This window comes from Pavona decussata, unplaced genomic scaffold (assembly GCF_977016875.1).
Source record: "Pavona decussata unplaced genomic scaffold, jaPavDecu1.1 SCAFFOLD_313, whole genome shotgun sequence".
NCBI lineage: Eukaryota > Metazoa > Cnidaria > Anthozoa > Scleractinia > Agariciidae > Pavona > Pavona decussata.
Genome location: NW_028145705.1, coordinates 514,971 through 533,694, shown reverse-complemented (window position 1 = coordinate 533,694; position 18,724 = coordinate 514,971). Strand labels below are relative to the sequence as shown.

General features: G+C 37.8%; 1 protein-coding gene, 1 long non-coding RNA gene and 1 pseudogene across 3 annotated transcripts in view; 1 reads left to right on the top strand and 2 right to left on the bottom strand.

Moving 5' to 3' along the window:
- LOC146454157 (uncharacterized) overlaps positions 1–15,068 on the bottom strand; it is a 191,454-nt gene extending 176,386 nt beyond the window's left edge. For both annotated transcript variants that reach the window (XM_085095758.1, XM_085095757.1), the window contains exons 1-2: positions 14,810–15,068; positions 8,481–8,603 (exon numbers count right to left, since the gene is read on the bottom strand). In XM_085095758.1, coding sequence (XP_084951884.1) covers positions 8,481–8,603; positions 14,810–14,879 — 193 coding nt within the window. In that variant the 5' untranslated portion in view covers positions 14,880–15,068. The remainder of the gene's footprint in view (positions 1–8,480; positions 8,604–14,809) is intronic.
- The window catches only part of LOC146454156 (uncharacterized), a 53,922-nt gene that overhangs the window by 30,947 nt on the left and 4,251 nt on the right, over positions 1–18,724 (bottom strand). Inside the window, exon 2 of the long non-coding RNA XR_014859325.1 lies at positions 18,240–18,331. This is a non-coding gene — a long non-coding RNA (uncharacterized LOC146454156). The remainder of the gene's footprint in view (positions 1–18,239; positions 18,332–18,724) is intronic.
- On the top strand, positions 732–3,349 carry LOC146454158 (uncharacterized; annotated as a pseudogene).

Sequence of the window (18,724 nt, the reverse complement as noted above, 5' to 3'; positions counted from 1 at the left end):
GAAATTAATTTTTGAACATTTTGTTTCATGACCGTTTTTTTTTTTCATTCGCTCCGCACGGCTCTCATGTGTTTGCAAACACACACACGTTCAAAAGCTCTGAAATAATTGTACCATAAGCCGAAAGACTATTTTCCCGTATTCTCAATTTGTTAACGTTTATTTAGATACTACAACTATTACTATAGGAGCAGAATTGACACAGTTTTGAATTTCCAAACATTTTTCCCCGGGAGCTACCTTGCTCTCGCAGAAAATATCATGTTTACGTGATTCGAGGGCCGTTTTCAGGTCATTTGTAAACGAAAATGCTTTCTTCCAGGCAATAATCGATAATTTTTCTTTATTTTACGTGTTTAAGGCTTTACTGACAGATGCTTCAATCGTCAATTACTACGATGGCCCAGTGTGGTCACAGTCCAGTTTTAATTTTTCACAGTTCAGTTTTATTTTTTGACAGTTCAGTTTTAATTTTTCACAGTTCAGTTTTATTTTTTTGACAGTTCAGTTTTATTTTTCTGTCACAGTTCAGTTTTAATTTTTTCACAGTTCAGTTTTATTTTTTTTGACAGTTCAGTTTTATTTTTTGACAGTTCAGTTTTATTTTTTTTGACAGTTCAGTTTTATTTTTTGACAGTTCAGTTTTAATTTTTCACAGTTCAGTTTTATTTTTTTGACAGTTCAGTTTTAATTTTTCACAGTTCAGTTTTATTTTTTTGACAGTTCAGTTTTATTTTTCTGTCACAGTTCAGTTTTATTTTTTTCACAGTTCAGTTTTATTTTTCTTGACAGTTCAGTTTTATTTTTTGAGTAGTCACCAGATCTCTCTCGATTGTGTTGCACGTGTCGTTTGGTTGGCGGCCATTTTGTACGATGGACGCGATCATAAGACAAACTGTGCGGGAGGAATTGAGGCGCTCCAATTCTAGTGAATCAGAAACAGTGTCTTCTGCTAGCCAGCATAATAGTGGTCAAAGTGACGAAGGATCGGTCTCGCCGGGATCGACGCCGAATACATTTTCATCGCGAACGGTCACCCGGCTATCTGGTCTTCTGGACCGAATTCGGCATGGCAGTAGTGGTAAAAGTAATTCAACCAAGAAGCGGAAAATTGAAAAGCAGCATAGGGTACAGGTGCGATGGATGCATTATGACCAAATTAAGAAAAAGTTTGTTGCTGTTCGACAGAAGAATGGCGGTGGGAATCGCTTTATAACATATACTGATGCAGACCTACTGAAGATGGAAGAGCTTGTGGACAGGGCGTGTGCGCTGTTTTTCCCGGGTGGAAAGAACAATTTTGCTGGTCATATAGACGAAATGAACAAATGGATCTGTGACACAACGGGAGTGGCAATTTTTGATTTTCCTGGCAAAGGAACTGTGGAAGACTACCTGAAGAGTAATGGATTGTATCCTTCCTCCACTTATTTTTACCTACGCACCCAACCACGACATCTTATGGGTGATGAATTTGAGGACAGCAATTACGCTGAGGCGACGAACACAGACAACACGTCATCCACACAAGTAAGTTCTGTCACAGTATCAGTAACGGCATGTACTACTAAATCTGATGACAGGGATGTGTGCAATGTATGTAGCTGTTCTTTTGAGAAAGGACAAAACAGTCTTCGTTGTGAGCAGGACCTCGAGTACCAGCAAAGTCTCATGGCCGATTCAGTTGACACTGAATCACCTGAAGAGTTTCAGCCCGAAAACGTCCATGCAAATGATCAGTTGACTTCCTTTACTACTCCAGTGTCTGTGCATGAAATAAGAGAGCTTCGTTTGGCTCATTTTCAACAAGACACCTGTCATCCACCTGTGCAAATACCAGCTAGAAGTCAAGATAATCACGATCAAAGGCTTGTTCCTCCAAGACCAAGTGAGGACGAAGTGTCCCCTAGCACTGTGGACGGATCTTGTGGAGTGCTTGAAGAAGGAGGTTATGTCCAGTTACCTACAGTTGGTATGCCAAGAGAATCAGCAGAATGCATGGGTTCAGAAAATAGTGAAATTGCAGGGCAGGTGCTTTCACTAACAGTTCACCGTTCATGTATTTGTAAAGATATGATTGAGCATTTTAAAGATGAGAAAAAGTTGCAATCTGAGTTAGTGTTTACGATTATCAATGAGAGGGGGCAAAAAGAAGAGGGTGTGGGTATCGGAGTTTCAAGGGAAGTTTTCCTCTTTGTTCTGGAAGGAGTTTGCAAATGGCATGACAATAGGGGAAAGGGAACGAGTACCCTTTGTGAGGCATGATCATTTCATTAAGGAGTGGGGAGCTATTGGGAGAATCTTAGTGAAGGGGTTTAGATCAGTTGCCTACTTCCCTTTATTCTTATCAAAGGCTTTCATGTGCTACTGCCTGTTTGATGCAGAAGTTCCTGAAGGCATTGTTCTTGAGTCTTTCATGAAATATTTGTCTCCTGTTGAAGAAGAGCTGGTTTCAAATTTTCTTGGAAAAGCTGACTTTGCAGATGAAAATGATGAGTTGTTTGATTTCCTAGAGAGATTTAATTGTAGGTCACAGGTCAGTCCAGAGAATTTCAAGAAAGTGCTTGTAGAGATTGCCAATCAAGAACTGATACAGAAGCCTCATGTCATGGTTGCCACCTGGCAGCCTATTGTTCAAGAGCTTAAACAGTATCCACAGTTTCAGACCATTGCAGGTATTCAAGGCTTTTATGATAGAATTAATCCAACAAACAAGAAAGTTCTCAATTCACTTGAAGCACAGCCAAACACTGAAGCAGAACGAGATGCGCTAAAATTTCTGCAGAGATACGTACGAGGATTGGACAATGCAAAACTAATCCAGTTCTTAAGGTTCACAACAGCTTCTGATGTCTTAATTACCAACAAGATTGAAGTATCCTTTACCAGACTGGAAGGTGCTAGTTCCAGACCTATAGCTCACACGTGTGGGCCACTCCTGGAACTGCCTTCCACCTATTCCAATTTTGTTGAATTGAGACAGGAGTTCAATAATATTTTGGAAAAAAGTAACTGGGAAATGGACATTATGTGAGTTAACTCTTCAAGCCCCATTGTCATCATGGAAATTCACACTCCCAACTACATGTAGTATTAAACATTTCTTATAGTTTTACTTTAAGGATGGGAAATGCCTCAATGAATTTCATACTATCAAATTGTTTAGAACCTTGATTTCCTTCCTTGATTTGTACCTGGTTGTGTTAATTTTGGTTATAGTAGAAATTATTGGCCTGTTAGTAACCAATTGATCTGATATTGTTGTGTTGTTTCCTCTGCACCTTCACCCAAGGAAGGTTGCATGGCCATGTGATCATGATGAATAAGGGCATTTATTTATCTGCTCGTGTTGTCTTAGCTCAATAATTTGCCTACTTTTGCTTTCGCTCTTTGTTTGTTTGTTTGCATGTTTTGTTAAAAGATTGGGAGGGAAGCGAAGCTAACCATGAAAAGAATTGACCGACTAAAGAATTTGTTTCCCAAGTCAATCCTTTCATTATGTCAACTTCCTTTCAGTCCATACTCCGAAAAAACAGACAAACAAGCAAACAAGACAGAACAAACATTGTTGTGAAGCACTGTTATTTTATCTGCATGTGACAGGTTTTCAATCATGAGAAAGATAGCACTGTTTGCAATCATATGATTTTTACTCCCATATGTTCTTTCGGGCTCTCTTACTGTAAACATTAACACAAGAACAATGCCTCACATGTTGGGTTTGTTTATTCATCAATTAGGTAACTAAGAAGTATGTTATACATGTCCAGTTCACATTTGATTAACTGACCCAATTCATTTGCCTTGTTGTCCCTTTCCAGTTTATGTGCCTATTACACAATGCTTCAGTTAAAAATGATTTGTTGCCTTGAAAAGGCTTAAGCAAAGCAAAGCTTTAATTTTCAGGAGAGTTAGGGAAGGAGAACGTGAGGACAGATGGCTTGGTGCCAGTTATTTTAAATTGTTGGAAATTTAGTTGTCAGTATGCACTTGGGCAGAATATTCCAAGATGTGTATGTTATTATTAAAGGATACTGAGATTGTCCAGTGTTTGCCTGTTGTTTTATTTTCATATCATAAGCATTCTGTTTTTACAGAAAGAAGTACAACAATAATATAACTCTTGGCAAAAGGACAGGCCGTGAAAATGATCTTGACATAGACTGGGATAAATGCACAGGAGAGATATTAGATACTTAAAAGTACCTCTTCACTGTACGTCTATGTCAAAAACATTTTCACGGCCTGCCCGATGGGTCAGTTGAACCAAGGAAATCTAGAAACCCTGCACTGTATTAGAAAAGCTCATTTTTTATGTTAACTTGTCAATCTCTTGAATTAGTCGCAGATAGAGATCAAGTCCTTCATTAACATCTTGTGGTAAGCTCAGTCCAAGAGCATTCATAACTGTTAAAGCAAACTCCTCAAACTCTTCACTAAAATCTGCGGAACACATGGTTGAGTTATCATTAAACTCTTCTACTTCATGGAGATCAATGTCTACTTTGAAGTCCTCTGTGTTGTAGAGGTGGGGCAGGAAATACATGCAGTCGGGTTTTCCTCTAGGACCACTGCTGTTACCAAATTTGCTTGATGCTATTTGATGTTGATTCCACATTTCAGCAACTTGATAAAGCTCTTGTCTGAATATGTTCATGAAGCAAAATCGAATACAATCCTGGTGAGCAGGGTCAGAGCCATTAAATAGGCCCAGGTCTGACAAATCTTTGAAAAAATTTATCCACCAACCAGGGCCATCTTTTACAAGTTGGGACCAATAGGCTTCAATTCTTTGGTTTGCTGTTGATCTGCCAATGACAAAACATCTCTCACCAGCATTATCATCGTTGTGTGAAGACCTAAGGTAAGTATGTATTGCCTCGATGACACTGTTTTCAGTTCCATCATCCGATCTGATCTTTCTTGGTACTCCACCTGACTGCTTTACAGCGTCCAGATAGTATTTTGCAATCACTTCTGGGTTTTTGTTTGTGGAGCCCACCTCCAGCCAAATAAGCCTTCTTGAAAAGCCATCGATACATCCGTGCACGCTGAAGCCATATGGCTTTAATTTATCGTGGCCATCGATATGCCAAATGAAATTCGGTCCTTTCGAGTGGTAAGCCCTTCGACGCAGCCTCTTTTTTCGTCTGCCATCCACGCCATCAGGATCGAGTTCTCTGAGACACCTCATGACCGTTGCTCTTTTAACAATAACCCCCTTCTTTCTTAGCCTGGACCACATCTTACGGTATCCCACAAAACAACCACTTTTCCCTAGTTCCTTCTCGATGGCATTCTTCAGGTCGTCATCAGATATGGTGGATCTTCTCGACAGGGCTAAGGATCGAAGACGTCTTTTCAGGGTTGATAAACTGATAGAAATGCCGTGGAGTTTCAAGAATTCAAGTATTTCCAGATTGCTGTAGCCTTGTTTGAAGTACTGTGATATAAGTTCCAGCTCATTTCCATCAGAATTATTACTGTCCCTCATGCATGGCGTATATGTTGGTAATGGCATTTTGCAGCTCAGACGTTTAGAGATTTGTTCTTTGAAATCAAAATGGCGGAAATTAAAATTCCCGCCTTTTCAGCGTACAACGAAGGAGATGGTAAAGACTTGTTTCCATACCTCAAACTGCCCTTGGACATTTCCTGATGAAGTAGGCTCAGGTTAGGATAAATAGCAAAACATTTCCCAGATTTTGGATGCGAGTTCTTGGTGGACTAGTGGATTAGGCCACTGCCTAGTATCCTGACAGCCCGCGTTCGAATCCCGCTCTATTTATAAAACTTCTTTTTCTACTCAAAAAATGAAACTGAACTGTGAAAAAAAATAAAACTGAACTGTCAAAAAAAATAAAACTGAACTGTGAAAAAATTAAAACTGAACTGTGACAGAAAAATAAAACTGAACTGTCAAAAAAATAAAACTGAACTGTCAAAAAATAAAACTGAACTGTGACAGAAAATAAAACTGAACTGTCAAAAAAATAAAACTGAACTGTCAAAAATTAAAACTGAACTGTCAAAAAATAAAACTGAACTGTGACAGAAAATAAAACTGAACTGTCAAAAAAATAAAACTGAACTGTCAAAAAATAAAACTGAACTGTGAAAAATTAAAACTGAACTGTCAAAAAATAAAACTGAACTGTGAAAAATTAAAACTGAACTGTCAAAAAATAAAACTGAACTGTGACAGAAAATAAAACTGAACTGTCAAAAAAATAAAACTGAACTGTCAAAAATTAAAACTGAACTGTCAAAAAATAAAACTGAACTGTGACAGAAAATAAAACTGAACTGTCAAAAAAATAAAACTGAACTGTCAAAAAATAAAACTGAACTGTGAAAAATTAAAACTGAACTGTCAAAAAATAAAACTGAACTGTGAAAAATTAAAACTGAACTGTCAAAAAATAAAACTGAACTGTGACCCCACTGGGCCATCGTAAATTACAGTGCGACGCACTGTAAATTCACGATACCATCGATATTTGTGTAGAAATTATAAGTCAGTTTTGAAAAATATTTTTTCGTGGTCGTGTTGTTTTCATGGCACCACACGGCACTCATGTGTTTGTAAACGCACGCAAGTTTAAAAGCTCTAAAATAATTCTACCAAACACCAAAGACTATTTTCCAATATTTTCCATTCGTTAACGTTTATATAGAGACTAGAATTATTGCTATAGGAGCAGAATTGACACATTTTTGAATTTTCAAACATTTTCCCCGGGTCGCTCAGTTGCTCCGTACACCAAAAATATTATCATGACGTGTAATTCGACGGTCGTTTACAAATCATTTGTAAACTTAAAATGCTTTCTTCCAGACAACAATTGATATTTTTTCTTTGTGTTATGTGCTTCAAGCTTTACACATTTTACCCGTAATACCACTGATATTCGCAGAGAAATTATTTTTTGAACATTTTGTTTTGGAGCTGTGTACATGCAATACATTTGCGCCGCTCTGCCTTCATGCGCTTGGACTGTATAAACGCGCACAAGTTTTTTTTTTAAAAACGCTCTGATATTTCGCTTTACAACCAAACGTTAAAGTGTCAAAATTTTTGTAAGGTCCAGAATTATTTTAGTAGGAACGATATTGACTGAGTTATGATTTTTCAAACATTTTTATCCGAGCGCCAAATAAGTCTGGTAACCCTGTCAAGCAACGACGACGGTAGCAACAACAATTGAACAAAAACAATCACTCCGCAATTAAATTTTGATACATCTCTTTGCCGTCTCCGCAAAACAACAACGTGAAATGACCTAATTTAAGGAATTTGTGGAGAACATGAACAAACGACGGTGAATTTTTCTTTCTCTGTTAACTTGAACGCAACTCCTACCAATTTAGGCAACTTGCTAGCTGTTTACTAGACAAGTCTAATGCGTTTCTGAGCAACAATCAATGTTTTTTTTTCTTTATTTTACGTGTTTTAAGCTTTACAAATATACTTCAGTCGCTTCGATAGGATAAATATTCGTAGAGAAACTAATTTTTGAACATTTTGTTTCGGGGCAGTTTCGTTCGCACCGCACGGTTCTCATTCAATTGTAAACACACTAAAGATCTGTGCCGAGCAACCAAGAGTGATTTCCCCGTGTTCTCCTTTTCTTGGCGTTTATTTGGATTTCAGTAGGAGGAATATTGACTGAGTTGTAAATTTTACACATGTAATGAAGAGAGAATATAAGTTTAATTCAGGAGTGAACTAACAACGATAAAACTTAATGTCAGGCATAAATTATTTTTCACCTGCGCTGTGAAGCTTCCTACCGCTTGAAAATCCGCGAAAATAGATCGATAAAAATAGCAAACGGTGGATCTAAAGAAGAAACTTACGGAGTAATTTCTTCCACTGAATTTGACCTGCTCCTTCTTCCCATCAAAAGGACACTGTTATGCTCGGTTATCATTCGTTGTAAGAAGAAGTAGCGAGGTGAAAGCACTTGTTCGCCATGACTGATTTCAGTTTTTCAGCTAAACAAATGTCAATCCGATAAAAGTTTTTAGCTTTGACGCAAATGATATTTTGCTGTTTCTTGTAAGACACGAAAACTTAACGTTTAAGAATTTTCTTTCTAGCTGCAGCACTTGATTTCCATGTATTTGTGGTACAAACAACTCGGCTTAAACAGTCGAATTCCAAAGAACTTGAAAGAACTCGTTGTTTTTGGACACAAAATAAAGAGACCAACGAAATGTAGAACTGGCGTGCTCAGCCAATCTGGAGCGAGTATTTTCGCCGCCCTCTGTATTACATTGTTGTTGTTATTGATGGACAGTTTTCGCTGCATATGCACTAAAAATAGATATAACTGCAGAAAGGATGAGGAAGTGGTAACGTTATTACGTTCGTACGCTAAGCAGATTTCTATAAATGCTATGAAAAAATTGGAGCTCCGCTTTTAGGCTTGGCTAAATATATATTATTCTGCCAAGGTTCTAGTCTTTAAACCCACCTGTACAATTACGTCCATCCCCGGTAAATCCTGCTTTACAGGTACAGTTATGTGATCCCTCGGTGTTCGTGCACTCAGCATCACTATGGCAACTGTGATTTCCTGTTTTGCACTCGTTAACATCTCAATAGGGAAAACCAAAAGATAAATTTACTTTTAAACCATGGAAATTGATAATGATTGTATTGTTTAATTGATACAGTGATAGCGTTATATAGCAAAATAACAGTGAGACTGTTATATATTAACAAAGGCGTGAGTTCCATTCACTACACAACGTCTTTCCAGATATGTAACATTAATTCGCACTGGAAGACTCGTTTGAAACTACAACATCAACTTTCTTTCATCATAGAAAAGACGACGAGGGCAAAATAACCTTGGTACTTCGGCAAAGAACATTCTTAGTAATATGGCCCAGTTTTAAAGCCTTGTCTTTTACATAGTGGAGATATATTTACGTTAAGTTTTAGAATTTTCACACATATTAAGGCATGGCCAAAAGCTCAATTTGCATAAAAGCAGAAAACAATCATAACATTTCGTACACAAACTGATACGGTCTGAAAAAATAGCCTCGTGATCTGTACGGTTTGAAAAACTGTTACGCTCCGAAACACATCATAAAGGCACTTTTCGGTCCGTATACGGTCCGTAAATTGCATGTCATTAAGAGCGCTCCCCAGGAACTTTCACCTACGACCATGCAAGATAGAAAAATCGAAAATCGCCAACCTTTGTCATAATAAAGGACTACTAAAACCATTTGTAGAAAGACATGTTTCAGTTTGTTTCGATAATTGTTTTACCTTCAAAGTGACTTTTTCATTTTGGTGGCCTGTGAGCGGGTAAAACCGACTTAAAAGTGTCACTTGTATGGGCCGCTCGTCTTGAAATTACGAAGGACTAACATAAAAATCGAAGCAATTGAACATAAGTAAACTAAATCCCTCACACTTTCACGCTGTCAAATGTACATTCAATGTGATCCAGAATTTTTGGCCAAATTTTAAAAATTAACCGTTTCTAGCGGAATTACAGCATGCCAAAATAATGCAAACTTCAACCGCAAAAAAAGCATCCTGGTACATGGCTTTGTCAACCAAGACTATATTCATCGGAATAAGCAATGTTTCGTGTACGATTTGATGAAATAAAATTTTTGGGTAAATGAAACGATAAATTTTTGGAGCGCTATTTGAACATGCTATTTATCATCAAAAGTTGACCTTTTGACCTTTAAAGGAGGGCAAGCAATTTTCACGTCACACTCGCTAATTTTGATTTTTCCAACAAACAATTCAAAACTCTGGGTATTCTTTCATAGCACAATGTTCAATAAAGTCAATCGCTAGAATTAGGACAGGTTTAACGTTAGTAAATATGATTTTAGTTACGAACACGTAATTTGGTTTAGGGCTACAACATCGACAAATTTGCATATAAATTAGTTCGTTTTGATTTCCACATAAAATATTTTTTTTACGTTAACTTTACTAAACAAATTAAATCACAAACAAGGTTAGTCGTTACTTTAACTGATTATATGGCTTATTGTACCTTAAAAACCCTTTTCACAAGAAGAAAAGACGAGTTTACCTCTAGCCGCCAAACGACCATTGAACCTTTTGACGTCGCCGAAATACCTCGCATGACACAACTGTCACGCAATATACGCGGACCTTAGATTCACAAACCACATGGGCCATCCATTGTGTTGTTGGCGGAATTTGTGGTCCAAGCTGAGCAAGCTCAGACAATCCGGCAAATGTTCATTGCGTCACGATAGAAAGGCACACCTCAAAAGTTATAAAGTGTGGGATTCTTTTCTGGACACAGAAACAAGGTTTTTGCTGGCACGTGTAGGTAACTGAACGGCACTTTATAAATTACGTTGCAGAGATACCACGCGGAAATTAATTTAACGTTTTAGCCTGACTTCCACTATAGGTTGCAGAACAGGCGTTATTTTGGGTGTGTGTGTGTGTATGTGTGTGTGGAGGCAAGCGCGAAGCGAGCGTGGAGTGCGAACGAGGCGCGACGAGAAAGGCGCAAAAATTTTTTTGTCCCCCTTCCTTTGTGCGTCACTCGAGTTCCGCAATAGCCTCGTGCTTACTTCCGCTCACCTAAAAAAGCACACAAAAATAAATGAATAATAATAATAATAATAATAATAATAATGATGATGATGATGATGATGATGATGATGATGATGGTGATGATGATGATGATGATGATGATGATGATGATGATGATGATGATGATGATGATGATAATAATAATAATAATAATAATAATAATAATAATAATAATAACGCTTGTTCTGCAGGCCAACATGTAGCGCTTTTGTGTATGCCACCTGCTTTGCGCGTGACCTCAGTTGGGTAGCCGAAGTGATCCTCAACCCCGAATCGATCCACAAGTTGACCCCGAAATGACCTCGACTCTGAGATGACCCCGTCCTACCAAGTAGCCAGTTTCTAAAATAGTGTCCCAACTTGAATTTATTTCCTAACTGTGCATCGCGTATCCCCGACGAGCCCTCCATGGGGGTTCGGGTGTGCGGCTCAGTTCTCTAAACCTTGTCCCTATTTCAGACCAAAATATCAAATGATTGGGTACCCTTTTTCAAAACTGTCGTCTAAAACTCATATCCATTTTAAGACTTGGTTTCTTGGATCCATTCCCGTTTTCAGGCTCACGCTGTCAGACCAAATTGGTTACAACATGTACCACCAAACCGGTTCAAAAACCATACCTATTGGTGCTGCACATACCTACGTTATCGTATATAGCTTATGCAGGGGGCGAACCTTGCAGTCAGATACATACTTGTTATGCAATGCTTTCGAGTGGTACTTCTTGAAATATTCCACGAGTGACTTGATATTTCTTAGTATACACACAAGCCTGAGCCATGCCACTCATTGGATTAACGCAAAACGTCACTCTTTAATGCTTTAACGACAAATACAATCAGTGAAAAAATATTCATGAGTCGAATTTCTGCACAGCTGATCGGACTGCGTAGAAAACTTAATACGACAGAAACATGATAGAGACCAAACCAAGAATCAACAGAATGCGGCAACCGTGGACAGCTGTTTCGAGCTGGTTGGCTCTCGTCAGCACGGTGTAGCACAGGAATAAGTGTTCTACCAAATGCACATGGTAGTGATTTCGGATGGGACCAAATTCAGAAATCGGTACACGTCATAGCGCGTGACTACGAATAATGAACAAAAGAACTGAAATATCATGTGGCCGTCGCAATAAGTTAAATGAGAAAAACAAAACTTTCCTTCATAGGTAAAAAAAAGTATTCAACCAGTTGTGTAAGACAGGACATGGCGAGAACAGACATTTTGGATACACTAACTGACATCAAAATTCAGAATTTCGCGCACTTTAAATTACACAAGTCGCTCGTTTCGCTGATTAAGGGGCCGTTTACATGGTGGAAGGAAGATCCAAGCACTAAGAAGATCCGAGAAGGCGAAAAACCTTTCTGTTTGCTTTGCATGCAGAAATTTCGGCCGAAGTTGTTACCAAGTGGAGAAGGAAAAAAGAATAACTGTCGGCCTTGAGCAGCTGAACGCCCGGCTGCCGCCATGTTTGTTCTTTTTGTCTCTAGTACTAAGATCTTCCGAGCGAAAGTTGTTTATATGGTGCTAGGATCTTCCTAGTTCTAGGATCTTCCTATCTCTCAGCCACGAAGCTCCTATCTCTAGGAAGAACCTAGCGGTAGGGCCAAGTGCAACTTTTTGCATGTAAACTGAATAGAGAAAACATGTGGCGCTAGGATGATCCGCCCTCTAGGATCTTCCTAGTGCTAGGATCTCCCTCCCTCCATGTTTAGAGCATGAAAGGGAGCGATTTCAACAATGCAGACATTCGCGCGCACTTGCGTTTTCTTTCGCTCTCGTATCCTTGATTGGCTTGTGGGATGGAAAATGAAAAATTGAAAATTTCGTCTCCATTATTCATTTAAAATAGGAAGACTTCGTTGTGTAATAGATTAATTAAAGCACATGATTTGTGTAGAACCATTTTTTTTTAAATATTTCATTTCTTGAAGTTATCCTGGAATCAAACAGAATAAATTGGGAAATGTGTTGTATTTGGACAGCTTTCAGTTTTTACGAAGCTGATGAACTGATAGAAGTGGCTCATTTTTTACATATAACCTGTAATTTCCTTTTTGTTCCCTTACCTTTTTGCCCTTTTTAACACAGGATTTTCCCGCCCTCTTTCATAGTTTGACTCTTCACAAGCGGCCACGCGCGCGCACACGGAAAAGAAAAGTGTTTGGTACCCATTTACCTCATGCTAAGAGTTTGTACCGGCTATTTTTTTTTAATAATGTAAGGCTTTTCAAAAGTTCCTGTATTTTTTGGACTCATTGAAGGAACTGGAGTTTGGCTGAGCTGTCGGAGCTGCATACACGTTAGGCCGGTGGCTCGAAACGTCATGGAGGATGGACGGGACCAATGCACGAATGATACCAAATGTAACGAGTTGCGGATCGTTGCGCCAACGTCAGAAACTTTTACATTCGGAAACTCGGACACGTTTAAATTCAATTTCAATTATTGTCAGTGAAGATACAACATTCAACAAGACGTTTGCTTTATCTGACTTGTCATTTGCCCCGCGGTCACGCACGTTTTGACTGAAAGCGTATATTGCGTGACAGTTAAGAGATACGTCAAAAGGTTCAATGGTCGTTTGGCGGCTAGAAGCAAACTCGTCTTTTCTTCTTGTGAAAAGGATTTTTAAGGTACAATAAGCCATATAATCAGTTAAAGTAACGACTAACCTTGTTTGTGATTTAATTTGTTTAGTAAAGTTAACGTAAATAAAAATATTCTATGTCGAAATCAAAACGAACTAATTTATATGCATATTTGTCGATGTTGTAGCCCTAAACCAAATTACGTGTTCGTAACTAAAATCATATTTACTAACGTTAAACCTGTCCTAATTCTAGCGATTGACTTATTGAACATTGTGCTATGAAAGAATACCCAGAGTTTTGAATTGTTTGTTGGAAAAATCAAAATTAGCGAGTGTGATGTGAAAATTGCTTGCCTCCTTTGAAGGTCAAAAGGTCAACTTTTGATGATAAATAGCATGTTCAAATAGCGCTCCAAAAATTTATCGTTTCATTTACCCAAAAATTTTATTTCATCAAATCGTACACGAAACATTGCTTATTCCGATGAATATAGTCTTGGTTGACAAAGCCATGTACCAGGATACTTTTTTTGCGGTTGAAGTTTGCATTATTTTGGCATGCTGTAATTCCGCTAGAAACGGTTAATTTTTAAAATTTGGCCAAAAATTCTGGATCACATTGAATGTACATTTGACAGCGTGAAAGTGTGAGGGATTTAGTTTACTTATGTTCAATTGCTTCGATTTTTATGTTAGTCCTTCGAAATTTCAAGACGAGCGGCCCATACAAGTGACACTTTTAAGTCGGTTTTACCCGCTCACAGGCCTCCAAAATGAAAAAGTCACTTTGAAGGTAAAACAATTATCGAAACAAACTGAAACATGTCTTTCTACAAATGGTTTTAGTAGTCCTTTATTATGACAAAGTTTGGCGATTTTCAATTTTTCTATCTTGCATGGTCGTAGGTGAAAGTTCCTGGGGAGCGCTCTTAAGGATAATTAGCATATTTCCACGTCTTATCTGAGAGAGGGGCTTCTACGGTTTGACGATCCGTACGGTCTGAACAGATCGTAAAGGCACTTTTCGGTCATTAAACGGTCCGTAAATTGCATCTCATTTAGGACACTTAGAATTGTTTCACGTCTTATCTGAGAGAGGGGCTTATACGGTTTGACGATCCGTACGGTTTGTACAGACCGTAAAGGCACTTTTACGGTCTGTATACGGTCCGTAAATTGCATCTCATTAAGGATACTTAAGAATTAACCATCCGTACGGTTTGTACAGATCGTGAAAAGCAGGTAAGAATGAAACTAAACTTGCTTTATGAAGGGAATGGGAAAATAACCTAAACAAAAACGTACATCTTGGAAAACAAGACAGCAAATTATACCTGAACATAGGTGACCATCCCCACTGTAACCCGAGTGACAAGTACAGTTAAAGTGTCCAGCAGTGTTCATACAGGTTGCATTTTCGCTGCAGACGTGGATGCCTTTGCTGCATTCATCGATATCTAGGTTTTTTCGAACATAATAAAGGAGACGTAAAATGATGAGGCAAGAATGAAACTGAACTGGCTTTATGAAAGAAACAGAAAAATATGCTAAACACAAACGTACATCTTGGAAAACAAGACAACAAATTATACCTGAACATAAGTGACCGTCCCCACTGTAACCTGAGTTACAAGTACAGTTAAAGTGTCCAGCAGTGTTCATACAGGTTGCATTTCCGTTGCAGTTGTGGATGCCGTTGTTGCATTCATCGATATCTAGATTATTCGAGCATAATAAAGGAGACGTAAAATGATCAGGCAAGAATGAAACTGAACTGGCTTTATAAAGGGAGCGGGAAAATGTCCTAAACGCAAACCTACATCTTGGAAAACAAGACAACAAATTATACCTGAACATAGGTGACCATCTCCACTGAAACCCGAGTTACAAGTACAATTAAAGTGTCCAGCAGTGTTCATACAGGTTGCATTTCCGTTGCAGTTGTGGATGCCGTTGTTGCATTCATCGATATCTAGAGAATTGGAGAATTATATTGGATGAGTACACTGATAAGGCAAATATGATCATTAAACAGGCTAATTATAAATGGAGAGGCAAATTATTACTGACTAAATGAGCTGAATAAACTTTACCTTTTTTCACAATTTTCTCCTGTAAATCCTGATGCACATACACAGAGGTACTTTTTGTCGGTATAGCCAGACAGGCATTTGGCGTTGTTGATGCAAGGTTTGACGATCGAGCAAACATTCTGATGGGCAAAAAATAAACACATTTGTAATACACCGCTTCTATCCTCCCAAGCTAGCTCACAATATCAAATTTAAACTCACAAACGAGGCACATAGTCAAGTTTCAAAGTTTCTAGTTCAAGTTTTATTAAGTTTTTTTTTTTTTCAAACGTTACTACAAATGAACACCGCCTGCAAATAGCGAGCTAATCTAGGCAGGCGGTGTTAAACACATGCATAAACGAATTACTATTTTAATGCGCTAAAAGAGTCAGTACTCAGCTGGTTAAAATTTCTTGATAAAAGGAAGTCCGCGTAAAATAAATATTTTGTTAAAACCTACAATAAATATAAATGCATGAAAAAAGTGAAACGTGAAACCAAAGGGAAAGCAAAGTGCCAATCACATGACTAACCGAGAAAGGCACCAAAACTTCCGATATGCTTCAGCTGCTCAAGGCAAAGCTGAATAATTTCAACATAAAATTTTGATAAAACAAAAGGAGTGCGGTGTCCCTGCCATTTTATGTTGTTTATTTTGTGTAGTGCTTTGGATCTTTTAGTATTTCAGTTAAGAAAAAGGTTTTTTTATTTTTTCATAAGACAACTTGAAAACTAGAGTTAAAGAGTAATTAAGCTAAAGCCTTATATCTCAAAGCGGCGCTGTAGCAGACCATTGGATGTTTTTTAAACAATCCACGGCTCAAAAATTAAGTATTCATTTTGATTTGAATGTCAATACAAGGGTGCTTTCCATTCGTCAGAACTGGCCAGCCAGAATGGTTCGTCCGATCCATAAATGAAGTCTAACATTTTTTGAAGGGCTGATTCCTTGAATTATTCAAAATGGCACCTTCTGAGATCTAGTGTGTCATTTTGAACCAATTGAAAAGTGTAGCGTAAAAACTGTCGTTCGAATTGGGGCGTTCCGTTTGCAAAATAATTGAACTGGCTGGACAGTTTTGACGAATGGAAAACTCCCTTATTATCGACACTTTTTTCATACTTAAGTCCGCTAAATCAGTAATTTTCCCTACAAGTTGATTCGCGTTTTTGACCATGTTTGGTCCCGGGAAGTTTTTGTCCTAAGAGCGGGATTATGAGTTGTTAAACCTGCTGCGATTAACCAATCAAAAGTTCAGTTCAGTTCAGTTTGAATTATCACACTTTTTTTTAGTGATGTTAAAAACCCCGTTATTTTCAAACGCATAACTACTTAGTTATTTTTTCAGATCTACATTTCATACCTCAGTGGCTCCATATGTCCAGTCAGGCCTCCTTATAACGTCTTCCGGATGCTGGAAGTGATCCGAATTACTCAACTCACAAATTATTTTGTTGTTAATTGGTGGTCCAATGTTGACTGAAACGCATTCACTCTCCATAACGCAACGATATTCACATGATCTGATTTGGTTTTCAATGGTAAGATTCAAAATTACGTGACCTTCTAGGTAATAGCCATGCTTTGGTGGCAGCAATTTTACACTTCGACAGCTCCCTACAAAAAGAAAAATAAAGTTCTTAGTCATAGACATCTTTACAAAGAAAAATCAAGGATAAATAAAAAATTCTGACAAAGAGAGGATGAAAGAAAGATCTAAGGGATTTCTAAATTATAGGCTTTGTAATTGGCCTTTTTCGTTATGCGGTGTGATGTTCATGTGGTTAGTGTTTGAGGGTCCAAACAAACGATGAGCACAATTACGAAACACGACAATCTGTTGTTATATTTAACGACAGCTCGAATTCATATTTATTACAATGCACGTAACTATTAAAAGCCATTACACTTCCTACAGGCATCGTTGAGGTTTTTCAGGCTTTCTCTTCGCATCTGCTCAGTTTAAAGTTACGTAAATAACTGCGAGGGTCTTTTCTTCTACTTAATCTTTCACCCGCAGTTCAGACATATGTTTCATATATTCATAATCATAGTAATATTTTTGTCAATCGAAGTGGCAAGGAGAAAAGTGCACATGTAGATTATTTCACTACGTATTTACTCATAGTTCCTTGAGTGCGGAAACTATAAACAGTATTCATTGATTTCTTCACCCTCGCTTTTTTCCTAACCAGAGATAAGACATTTTCTATCCCAGGCGTTTTTTTTTTTTTTTTTTTTAAAAACCTTGATCTGTTGTTTAATTGTTTAATATTCGGCTAGAGTACGCAACATCGAAAAAACTGCTCCTCTTATGAAATTGGCGCAAAACAGGACTCGCTCTTCAGTTAATACAGTTATTTAAGTCATTCCGCGTATCTTGTATTTAATCTCGCGTAATTATGCCATTCCGCACGTCATGCTATATGCCATTTCGCAAACTCATTCGCTTTTACCCTCATCGGTTGGTGAACCAGCAGTATGTAAAACAGAGAAATTCGTCATGATTTAAGAAATTATCTAAAGAAACGAGTGATATTTGGGATCGAAAGTTTAACTGCTTGAATAAAATAAGTTAAATTAACATTCAGACTTGGTCACAAACGAAATCTCGAATTTTGCACTCTGCCTAAACTAGAATTCTCGCCTAAAAACCCATTTGAATTTTTGCATGTCCAAAGGGTGATAGCTTAGCGGGATTTTTTTTTTCCCAGTAAATTACATTAAAAGATAAAGAAAATAATATTTAGCTTCCATAATAAGTAACGATTCTAAGAACATTGCGTATGCACCAATAGTTTTACGGCCAGTTAAGTTAACGGAACGTTCGAGAAACGGGCGTCTGTAGGTCTAACGTCTTAGACGATGTAAACGCCTCGAACATAAAAACAGCTAATGAGGCCTTTTGGTTTGGAATTAGCAATAAATTAAAACTCGTTTTCTCACCTTGCTGGGCATCAGTGTTATATTACAGCCAAGCTCCCCAAAGAGAACAGAGGAATAGGAAATCAAAAATGGAGAGGTAACAACCTGCCATACTTGAATAGAAAAAAAAGTAAATGAAATGAGAAATTTAAAAGCACCAACAAGATACCGATAAAGATATATGCTGTATTCATCATTCCAGCTTTGAAAAACCCTTTGAGCTCCTACAGAAAGAATACTTAGAGGTATCTTTTTCCCTCCCCACAGAAAATTTAGTTCCAGTGAAGTTTAGTTTTCATGTGGAAGAGAAATGAACTAAAATTTAAGTATGCTAGCACTTCCTCAACAAGTTGTCCACAAAGATCTTCAACTCGAATATTACTGAAGAAAATATGTCGTCGACCAAATTTATTACTTCGCCACTAGGTTTATTAATTATATTAAATTATATCCAAAAAAGAAAAGAATACAAAGAAAAGATGTAGTTATACGCAACGATCTATGTC